The sequence below is a fragment of the Artemia franciscana genome, chromosome 20 (genome assembly GCF_032884065.1).
Source record: "Artemia franciscana chromosome 20, ASM3288406v1, whole genome shotgun sequence".
NCBI classification, from domain to species: Eukaryota; Metazoa; Arthropoda; class Branchiopoda; order Anostraca; family Artemiidae; genus Artemia; species Artemia franciscana.
Window position 1 is genome coordinate 21,593,484 of NC_088882.1, and position 12,200 is coordinate 21,605,683.

The following is a 12,200-nucleotide window of genomic DNA, read 5'->3' on the forward strand; positions in this document are numbered from 1 at the left end:
GTGGGAGGATCTTTCCTTGGAGAAATATGCCATGGGGGAAAAAAATTCAATGAAAAGGGCGCAGGACGAATCTGGTCACGTTAGAAAAAAACGTCAAATTAAGAGCTTAATATACAATGCTGGGTGTTCGGAGCCTCTCTATTATGGAGTATAATTTGAAAATAACACAACTATACGAGCGATAAAACATATATACCACAACCATAACTCAACTAACGAAAGAACTGCTAAGAGATAACACAACTATAAAGCGAAAACAGGTGAAAACTAACGGGAAAATAAACAAACTAAGAGGTGGAAGGGGCCCAGAGAAAAAATATAATCCTTTTTCAATTTTGAGCCTAACTTCCGCAAAGGAGTAATAATGTCAGAAGCCCCATCAGAAGCCAATAGTAAACGAAACTCTAAAAAACGGAATTATGATGCTAAAAGATACATCAAAAGAATTGAATTTTTACGCTGATTCTAAATATAAAAGTTTCAATTAATTTAGTCTTTGTCATCAAAAGTTACGAGCCTGAGAAAATTTGCCCTATTTTGGAAAAAAGGGGGAAACATCCCCTAAAAGTCATAGAATCTTAACGAAAATCACACCATCGCATTCGGTATATCAGAGAACTCTAGCAAAAATTTCAAGCTCCTATCTAAAAAATGTGGAATTTTGTATTTTTTGCCAGAAGACAAATCACGGGTGCGTGTTTATTTGTTTGTTTGTTTTTTTTTGTTTGTTTTTCCCAGGGGTCATCTTATCGACCAAGTGGTCCTAGAATGTCGCGAGAGGGCTCATTCTAACGGAAATGAAAAGTTCTAGTGCCCTTTTTAAGTGACCAAAAAAATTGGAGGGCAAATAGGCCCCCTCCCATGCTCATTTTTTTCCAAAAGTCAACAGGGATTACTATAAAAAAAAAACAATGAAAAAATAAACATGAAAACGTTTTTTCAAATGAAAGTAAGGAATAGCATTGAAATTTAAAACGAACAGAGATTATTACGCATATGAGGGGTTCTAAAAATACTTTAGCATAAAGAGCGAGGTATTTAGGAGGAGATAAATACCTCGCTCTTTATGCTAGAATATTTTTAGTGATTTCAACTATTTATTCTACGGCCTTTTTGATTCAGGGGTCATTCTTAAAGAATTGGGACAAAACTTACGATTTAGTGTAAAGAGCGAGATATTAACGAGGGTACAAATCCCCTCGTACACATAATAAAAATATAAGAATATAAAAGTTTGTTACGTAAGTTAATTCTTAAGTTACGTATATTTTTTACTAATAAAAACGTTCGTTGAATATTAAAAGTTCTAGTAGCCTTTTTAAGTAACCGAAAAATTGGAGGGCAGCTAGGCCTCCTTCCCCACCCCTTATTTCTCAAAATTGTCTGATCAAAACTAAGAGAAAGCCATTTAGCCAAAAAAAATTAATATACTAATTTCATTTCAACAAATTTATGTGCGGAGAGCCAAAATCAAACATGCATTAACTCAAAAACGTTCAGAAATTAAATAAAAAAAAACTAGTTTTTTTAACTGAAAGTAAGGAGCGACATTAAAACTTAAAACGAACAGAAGTTACTCCGTATATGAAATGGGTTGTCCCCTCCGCAGTCCCACGCTCTTTACGCTAAAGTTTGTAATTGTTTTATAAAGTAGAATTGTGGCAAAGAGTCAAACTTTAGCGTAAAGAGCGAGGGACTGCGGAGGGGACAACCCATTTCATATACGGAGTAATTTCTGTTCGTTTTAAGTTTTAATGTCGCTCCTTACTTTCAGTTAAAAAAACTAGTTTTTTTTTCTTTAAGGATACTTAGAAGGAACCTATTTCTCAGAGCTCTTGTTTCAAATCCCGATCAGATCTTTTGATATTGAGGGGAGTTGGAGGGGGAAATCTGGGAAAACACTTGGAGTGGAGGAATCGGGATGAATCTTGGTGGATAAAATAAGCAAATCTCCTTGATACGTGATTGACGTAACCGTACTGGACTCGCTCTCTTTGGGGGAGTTGGGGGGGGGTAGTGATTTGGCGAGTTTGGTGCTTCTGGACGTGCTAGGACGATGGAAATTGGTAGTTGTGTCAGGGAGCTGCACAAATTGACTTGATAAAGTCGTTTTCCCAGATTCGACCATCTGGGCCGCTAAAGGGAGAGGAAAAATTTGAAAAAATTAGGTGTTTATAACTTACGAGTGGGTGATCAGATCTTAATGAATTTTGATATTTAGAAGGACATCGTGACTCAGAGCTCTTATTTTAAATCCTGACCGGCATTAAGCCTGTGATTTTTATTTTAAATCAATTTTTTGATTCTTAGAATTTTGTTAGAGCTCATACCATATGAGCTCTTGGCTCATAGCTCTTCTTGCGTCGTCATAAGTGCCATATGAGCTCTTAGCTCTTGTTTTTTGTGGAATAATTTTTAGCACTATCTCTCAAATAAGTCGGTAAATGAGCCACAGAGTGAGCCACTCTGTAAAATCCAACACCCCATCCTGAAAGATTTTGGCTACCAATGACTCTGGTCAGAACCAGACCAAGCCCACGGGGAGTAATTACTCATACATGTTAGTCCCAGCCTGTTGTCTCTGTATACTTCCATCAGAAGGCTACTCAGATACACAATTGTTACTGATTTCATATATTTAAATATGAAATCTTACCCTGCAATGATATCTCAACACCAGAAGAGGCAAACAGAATTAAAATAAGTTAAAATGTAAAGATGGATTCTATCAGATATTCCGCCCAATTTTGGCAGTCAAAACTAGAAATAGTAGTGCAGAAATTGGTAGTCAATTTCCACGGGGGAAATTTTGCACGAAAGGAGGGTAATTCTGTGAAAGGGTATTTTCTGCGAGGTTATCTTTTTCTAGAGGGAGGGGAACGAATATATCGAGTAGGCTATCCCTTTTTAGGTTAGAGTTATTCTGAATTAAAACAACAATAGTCTTTATAGAGATTAGTGCCATGTATTTATTGTGTACCTAATTCGTTATGAATAGATTTTGTCAAGATTGTATAGACTCCAAAACGGCAAATTAAAATATTTAATTGGTTATACCCCAATATACATGTCTATTATTCATTAGTTTCGCTCTAATGTAAGCAACCCATTAAAAGCAGAGACATAAAGCTTACAGGTAAGAAATTTTAAGTACTTTGACCGTGTTTTCCGGCATATTCAAGTTCAAGAATTAAGGTTTTTTCCTTCGCAGTTCTGTGACTTCTTGGGTAGTTTGGTTACGGAATAGCAATATGAAACAGCTTGAAGTCTTAAAGGTAAAGTTTTTTTTCAGTTAGAAATGATTTCAAAGATAATTCGTATTAGAAGTGGAAAATGTATTGGGTGTAAAATTTATAAGTGATGAAAAAGCGAAAAAAGCTATAATACTGATGAAGTGGAAACAAATCGTATATATATAGTGTATTATGTTAGTCTGCATTTTTATTCAGTATGATATATTATACTTTGCAGTGGGCGAAATTAATTTTTGGCTTAATTTGGGTGTTCTGAATTGAAAAAGAAAAAAAGAATTGTTTATCAAGGTTTTTCAATGTTGGTTTTTAACTCAATTTAAAACTGCATTTAGTTTTTTTCCAGGCCCTAATGTTTTTTGGAATAATTTTCTTCAACCTTTTTAGGATCAACTGCTGACACTTCAGAGATGGTAATAATAATAATAACAAAAAAAAAAAAAAAAATCACACATCAGCCATAATTGATGATTAAGTTCCAGTGGCACTTTTGGATTCAGCATACAAATTTATCAATAAATTTTCACACTAGAGCAAAAAAAAACTTAAAAACTAATTGGTCCCTCTTTGTAATAAACACTGCTTTCTGTAAATTTCAGCTTATTTATATATTTGTTGAAAAACAGGAAGACACGGTCCTATTGCAAAAACTGAAGAAACTGATCAAATCTGATATCAGTTTAAAATTCAGCCTAGAAAACTGCACGAGTAGAGATTTTATGACAAGTTTTATGATAAAATCTTTTTTTTTCTTGCCATTCGTTTCAGATACAATTCTGTTATCTTTCATTTAAAAATATAGAGCCCACATATAGGCATTCAGAAAATGCCAGCCAGACAAATAACTACGGGAAAAAAACCCCAGGGATAGAAAATATCACAAGGACGCACTATCAGTCGTGTATTAGACGTATGTAATGTAATAGGCTACTAAAATTAATGGTTTTAACATAAAATTCAGACAGAATAGTAACTTAAGCTAATAAAAGAGAAAGCTTAGGCACTTCAGCTTGAGTCTAAACGAACTTCAAAGCTTAGTGCCATTGGCAGTGAAGTGTTACCAAGTAGTCTTAAAACGCTTTAAACAAAAAAAACTGTAAGTAAAAAGTAACCCGGCTCAATAGTAACCGAAACTTTAAAAAATGAAATTTCGTTGCCAATAGACACATCAAAAGAATCATATTTTTGCTGATTCCAAATATATAAGTTTAATCAAGTTTAGTCTTACTTGTCAAAAGTTACGTGAAAATTTACTTTATTATCGAAAAAGGGGGAAACACCTACTAAAAGCCATACAACCTTAATTAAAATCACACCATTAGATTCAGTGTATCAGAGAAACCAAGTGTAGAGGTTTCAAGCTCATATCTGCAAAAATGTGGAATGTTGTATTTTTTGCCAGAAGTAAGATCACGAATCCGTGTTTATTTGTTTTTTCCCCAGGGGTGATTGTATCGACCCAGTGGTGCTAGTATTTCGCGGGAGGGCTCATTTGGACGGAAATTAAAAGTTATAATGCCCTTTTTAAGTGCCCAAAAAATTGAGGGCAACGAGCCCCCCTCCAATGCTCATTTTTTCCCCGAAATCACAGGATCAAAATTTTGAGATAGCCATTTTGGTGAGCATGGTCGAAAAATATAATAAATATGTCCTTGTGGATGACTTAATGCCCCACAGTCTTCGGGGGAAGGGCTGCAAGTTATGAGCTTTGTCTAATGTTTGCATATAGTATCGGTTATTGGGAAGTATACAGACGTTTTCAAAGGGGATTTTTTCTGGTATGGGGGAGGGGGGTGCGTCGGGGATTTCGTGGGAAAATCTTTCCATGGAGGAATTTTTCACGGGGAAGGGACATTGATATAAACGGGGCGCCGGATGTCCCAGTACTATTTAAAAACAATGAGAAATTAAATAGAAAAACATTTTTTTTCCAGATGAAAGTAAGGAGAAACATTAAAAATTAAATAAACAGAAATTATTATATATATGAGCGAGTTCACCCACTCGTTAATACCTCGCTCTTTACGCTAAAGTTTTTTAGTGCTTACAAAAGGCTATTTATTCTAATTAAACGGGCTTCGTCATTCAGGGGTTATTCTTAAAGAATTGGAACAAAATTTGAACTTTAGCGTAAAGAGCGAGGTATTGAAAAGGGGGGTGACACTTGCCCTCTCATGGACACTGGCAAATTACTGTGTATAATTTTATCGACTATGAACCAAATCAGTTTAGCTAAATAAATTCCAAAATAAATGTCAGAAACATGTTTCTTTTTCTGCAACAAGAAAAGAGGTATAAGCCCGCACTATTATTCAGGTTGAGTCTAATTGATGGCAGATGAGTGATTAGATCCAACTCCTACCCCTCCTCTTACATTTTTTCTATTTTATCTGCAGGCTCATGGGGGGTTAAAACTATTACCACTATTGAATAAAAAAAAACAAGTTTTTTTAACTGAAAGTAAGGAGCTACATTAAAACTTAAAACGAACTGGAATTATTCCGTATATGAAAGGGGATGTCCCCTCGTAAATGCCTCGCTCTTTACATTAAAGTTTGACTCTTTCTCACAGCTCTATTTTTGAAATGATAAAGAACTTTTGCGTAAAGAGCGAGGCATTGAGGAGTGGACAGCCCCTTTCATATACGGAATCCTTTCGGTTCGTTTTAAGCTTTAATGTCGCTCATTACTTTCAGTCAAAGAAATAAACCTGTTTTTTATTTAATTTTTCAGTTAGAGATATAATTTTATTTGGATTCAATTTTGTTTAGTTTCCGAAAAATAGGTATATCGTTTTAATTCCAACTATTTGATAAAATAGCTACGCTATTTTATTGTAAACAAATTTATGGGTTAGTTAAAAAATATGCAAATGTTCGTTGTATCCTTTTGGCAAGTGGCTCTTTTGTAATTCACCTAAATTTAGAGCTAGATAAAAAGTACTACCGGTATAGTTTGTATTGTATTGACTGTCCTAGAAGTCGTTAATTTTCTGATTTTACTTGATAAAAGTAGATGGCATCACCAGCGGATAGCGGATTCAGTTGTATCCGCAACTTACAGCGGATGCAACAAACATTATTCTCTCACCGCAGGAGAAAGATGACGATCTCGTAAGAGTATTAGGAATTATAAGCTTCGTGTGTGTAACACTGGATGATATGCAGTCTGAAGTAGAAACGAAATCCCACTCCACGATGTTGGAAATATACCCGATATGGTTGGTCCCATCATCAAGACTACGCAGTCACACATAGGTTCACGTTCTAAATACTGGCCGGAAATACAGTAGATGGATCCAGGAAGTCGAACAGTTAATGGTAACGAACTGTAAGTAAGGAGTGACCCGGCTCAATAGTAACCGAAACTCTGGGAAACTGAATTTTGATGCCAATAGATATATCAAATAATCAGATTTTTATACTTATTTGAAATATATAAGTTTCATCAAATTTAGTTTTACCCATCAAAAGTTACCTGCCTGAAGAAATTTGCCTTTTTTCGAAAAAACCTCCTAAAAACACCTCCTAAAACCCATCGAACCTTAATGAAAATCACACTATCAGATTCAGCGTATCAAAGAGCCCTACTGCAGAGGTTTCAGGCTCCTGCAAAAATATGGAAATTTGTATTTTCTGCCAAAAGAAAGACCACCGATGCGTATTTACTTGTTTTTTTCCCCAGGGGTGATCGTATCGACCCAGTGGTCCTAGAATATCGTGGGAGGGCTTATTCAAAGGGAAATTAAACGTTCTACTGTCCCTTTCAAGTGATCAAAACAATGGAGGGCAACTAGACCTCCTTCCGCGCTAGTTTTTCCCCGAAAATCACTTGATCAAAATTTTGCGATAGCCCTTTTGTTCGGCATGGTCGAAAAATATAATGACCATATCTTTTTGGATTACTTAATGCTCTACAGTCCCTGAGGGAAGGGCTGCAAGTTATGAGCATTGCCCAATGTATACATATAGCATTGGTTATTGGGAAGTATACACACGTTTTCAAGGGTGATTTTTTCTGAGAGTGGTGGCGAAGGGGGGGGGGTTAAGATGTTACATGGGAGGATCTTTCCATGGAGGAATTTTAACGGGGAAAGGAACATTGCTTCGAAGGAGGTTCCGCATTTCCCAGCATTATTCAAAAAACCATCAGAAATTAAATGAAAATACAAGTTTTTTCAACGAAAAGTAAGGAGCAATATCAAGACTTAAAGACTTAAAACAGTAATTATTACATGAGAGGGTTTGCACCCTACTGAATACCTCGCTCTTCACGCTAAATTTTTTTAAGTACTTTCATAAAAGCTTTTTGTCCTATTTAAACGGTCTTTGTGATTAAGGGGTCATTCTTAAATAATCGGAACAAAATTTGAACTTTAGCGTAAATAGCGAGGTATTGACTAGAGGCGAACCTCCTGTTATACGTAATAAAATAAACGAATATAGATGTTCCTTGCGTAAGTTAATTTGTAAGTTACGTACATTTATTATTAATAAAAACGTTTGTAAATAAAATTAAAAGTTATAATGTCCTTTTTAAGTAACTAGAAAAACTGGAGGGCAACTAGGCTCCCTCTTCCGCCCCCTTTTCTCAAATTCATCCAATCAAACTTTTGAGAAAGCCTTTTAACCAAAAAAAAGTAAAATTAATATGTAAACTTCATTTTAATTCCTCATGTACGGCGAGCCAAAATCAAAACCTGCATTAGTTCAAGAACGTTCAGAAACTAAATTAAAAAACAAGTTTTTTTAAATTAAAGTAAGTAGCAGCTTTAAAACCTAAAACGAACCGACATTTTTCCGTATATGATAGGGACTGTCCCCTCCCCAGTACCTCGCTTTTTACGCTAAAGTTTGACTCTTTATCACAGCTCTATTTTTAAAAGAATAAAAAATTTTAGTGTGAAGTTTTTAAGTTTTAATTTCACTCCTTATTTTCAGTTAAAGGAAAACTTTTTTTTTATTTAATCACTGCAAAATGGCAGCTTTCATTTCCGTCCTAGACTCCGTGCTGTTTGATTTCAAGGAACGATCCAGTTCTCATTTTATATTGCTGCAAAGCGACCTTCTTTGATTCCGGCTTTACTTAAGAGCAGATACTGTAATGATGTTTAATCAATGTAGGAAAATTATAAAGTGCTTCTTTTGGGTACTGAAAAAGGTCTTAAGATGAAGGTCGAGATTTGGAAGAAGTATTGGTCACGGAGGCAAGAGAAGAACCAAATGCAGCTATTACAGAGCTCAATAGCGCTCAATAGAGCTCAATAGTAGGGGACGAGTTTTCCCGAACATCTTTGTTCAAACGAACAGAAATGGGAACTTCCTGGGAGGGTATAAAGAGGGAGGTTTTGTAAAAATTGGGATGGAGGAGGAACGTGCCTAGCTGTGTCGGTCTCAGATGGCTTGTTGCTGTTGTGAGTTGTCAGTAGTTGGTAGCAGTAAGACTCGTTGGTAGTTCCCGTCCTCTACAAAAGAACTAAAAGAATTTAGCGCATATAATCACCTTTCTAGATATACTTTTGTGTACTAATTGATGTGTAGAAAAATTATGAAAGAATTTTATTGTTTAGCCTATAAAACAGTAGAATGAAAAAGAGGTCTTGACAAGTAAGTCTTGCCTAGCCTCCACAGCTAAGTATATATGTGGAACGACACTTGAAGTGTCAAACCTTGCGAAATACTATGAGCAATACATGTTTGTCAACGCTGCTTAATGAAAATAATCCCTAGTGACACAATGCATTTTTTCTGTTTCACTGAATTTGAAATCCCAAACATATAATTTTTGGCTCTAAAATTTGACGCTTGACTACAATCACTGCCAGACAAAACGATATGAATATTATCTATAGCAGCCTCCTTTTAAACTAATTAAATAGAAAAGAACAAGTTTTTTTTTAGCAGAAAGTAAGGAGCGACATTAAAACTTAAAACGAACAGAAATTACTTCGTATATGAAAGGGGCTGCTTCCTCATCAACGCCCCGGTCTTCACGCTAAAGTTTGACTCTTTCTCTTAACTCTACTTTTTAAAACAGTAAAAACTATAGCGTAGGGCGTAAAGAGCAGGGCGTTGATGAGGAAGCAGCCCCTTTCATATACGAAGTAATTTCTGTTCGTTTTAAGTTTTAATGTCGCTCCTTACTTTCCGTTAAAAAAACTAGTTTTTTTAATTTAATTTCTGAACGTTTTTGAATCAATGCATGTTTTGATTTTGGCTCTCCGCAGATGAATAATTAAAATGAAATTTGAATATTTATTTTTTGGGCTAAATGGCTTTCTCATAGTTCTGATCAAATGATTTTGAGAAAAAAAGGAGCGGGGGGAGAGGACTCGTTGCCCTCCGATTTTTTGGTTACTTAAAAAGGCAACTAGAACTTTTAATTTTTTACGAATGTTTTTATTAGTAAAAGATATACGTAACTTACAAATTAGCTTACGTAACCAACTTCTGTATTCTCATATTTTTATTACGTATATGAACGGGTTCACCCCCTCGCCAGTACCTCGCTCTTTACACTGAAGCTTAAATTTTGTCCTAATTTCTTACGAATGACCCCCTGAATCACAAAAAGCCGTAGAATAAATTGTTGGAATTACTAAAAATACTTTTGCGTAAAGAGCGAGGTACTAGGAGGAGGTGAGCCCATCGTATGCGTAATAATTTCTGTTCGTTTTAAGTTTTAATGCTTCTCCTTACTTTCAGTTGAAAAAACTTTCATATTGATTTTTCATTGTTTTTCTTTAATAATGCTAGAATATCCTGCGCTCTCTTCATGAAAATTTTCTTCCCCCATGACAAGTTCCTCCAAGGAAAGTTCTCTCAACATATCCCCCTCTTCTCAACACCCCCCTCCAACCTAAAAATCCCCCTGAAAACGTCTGTACGCTTCCAAATAACCATTACTATATGTAAGCACTGGTCAAAGTTTGTAACTTGTGGCCCCTCCCACGTTGACTGTGGGGGAGTGACCTAATTTTTTGGTCACTAAAAAGAGCACTAGAACTTTTCATTTCCGTTAGAATGAGCCCTCTCGCAAGATTCTAGGACCACTGGGTCGATACGATCACCCCTGGGAAAAAACAAAACAAACAAACAAATAAACACGCATCCGTGATCTGCCTTCTGGCAAAAAATACAAAATTTTACATTTTTGTTGGTAGGAGTACATTTTTGTTGGTAAAATACAACTTCTACAAGGGTTCTCTGATATGCTGAATGTGATGGTGTGATTTTCGTTAAGATTCTTTGACTTTTAGGGGTTGTTTCCCCCTATTTTCTAAAATTAGGCAAAGTTTCTCAGGCTCGTAACTTTTAATGAGTAAGACTAAACTTGATTAAACTTTTATATTTAAAATCGGCATTAAAGTGCGATTCTTTTGATGTAGCTATTGCTATCAAAATTCCATTTTTTTAGAGTTTTGGTTACTATTGAACCGGGTTGCTCCTTACTACAGTTCGTTACCACGAACTGTTTGAGCAAGGTCTATTCAATAGTTCAATCCATATTTTCTTATTTTATTTTGTTCCCAACATTCGGTTTTTACTTTACTTCGTACACCATATGCTCTTATCTTACTCACAGAAATAATTAGGAAATCCAGATTCCGGTACCGAAAATGTTCTTTTTACCCTGTTTTGGGTCTCTAAAACAATTTTCTTTTCACGAACTGAGTGGCAATGAAAGTAAAAATCCCCAAACGTATTTTTCGTTTTCTGCTCTCCTGTGAAATATATTTCATGTAATGTACAACATTTTGAATTACCATCGCCAGTTTGACAAGGCACACGCTTGGAAGTCTTGCCAAAAATACACGTGGAGGCCTCTTTAAACGTATAAGAAGCATGTAGATCAAAGTAGAGTTTTAAGTGAATTTAGTGTGTATAGCAACTTTATGGATTATTTTATCCTTATTAATTTTCAGGGCGTGACATTACCAGCAATGCATTCTTTAATGGCAAGCTGGATCCCTTGTAATGAAAGAAGTACCCTAGGATCATTCATTATGGCAGGTATTAACTATGGCTATTTTGGTATCAATTGTTTAATTTACTCTATAGTCACAAAGACTATAGTCTACAGATAGCCTTATGAAAGTAAGAGGCAGTATGGTAAAATCTTTAGCCCAAGTGATTTTATAGTACGCTGGAAAATAGGATTCAAAATATGAATATGGTTTCAAAAAGCAATTTCATTTTTTATGAATAATTTTAAAATAGTTTTCAGTTTTTATATCCAAGTCAGAAATTTGTTCCAATTTTTGTATCTTCTATTTATTTCTGTTTCTTTTTAGTATTTTTTCTTCTTGATGTATTTTCCTTCTTTGCAAAAAAATTTTTCTTTCTGTATTTTCCTGTATTTTCCTTCCAGGAAAAAACTTTTCTTTCTTTTGCATTGTAGAAAAAAATCTCTTCTTTTTCTCTGTAATTAAAAACTGAATTGCAAAACATTATCTACTATTACTGCTACATCTTACAATTAATTACAGCAACACTTAGGTGGCAACCTGTGTTGCCACCTAAGGCAACACAGCTGCGCACGCTCCTCTTCCATCCTAATGTATTCAAAGCATCCCTCTTTACACTCTCCTAGGAAGCTCTAACCTCTTCCCACCCATCCGGGGACGACAACTGCTTTTCGTTCCTTGGTGGATGGGTGAAAAGGGTGATCTTTGATAATATGTCATCCTTCACTCGCAAAACATGCCCTATCCATCTTGGCCATTTTTTCATTTTAGTCCTAGAAAGTTAGATGTCTAGAAAGTGAGAAAATGAAATTGTATTTTTGTACAGCTTTTTGTTTGAAATACGATCAGTCGAACGAATATCTAAAACAATCCACAGACAGTTCATCTAGAAAACACATATAAATCCTCTTTCTTTTTCTGGAGCGCCCATGTTTTAGAACCCCACTTGACCACTGTCATCATCATAGCTTCGAACACTCTAT

The 12,200-nt window shown here is 35.3% G+C and overlaps 1 protein-coding gene across 6 annotated transcripts in view; it reads left to right on the forward strand.

The window, feature by feature from the left end:
• Window positions 1-12,200, forward strand: part of LOC136039900 (putative inorganic phosphate cotransporter) — a 148,300-nt gene that overhangs the window by 36,951 nt on the left and 99,149 nt on the right. For all 6 annotated transcript variants that reach the window (XM_065723887.1, XM_065723885.1, XM_065723884.1 and 3 more), the window contains exon 4: window positions 11,176-11,263. In XM_065723887.1, coding sequence (XP_065579959.1) covers window positions 11,176-11,263 — 88 coding nt within the window. The remainder of the gene's footprint in view (window positions 1-11,175; window positions 11,264-12,200) is intronic.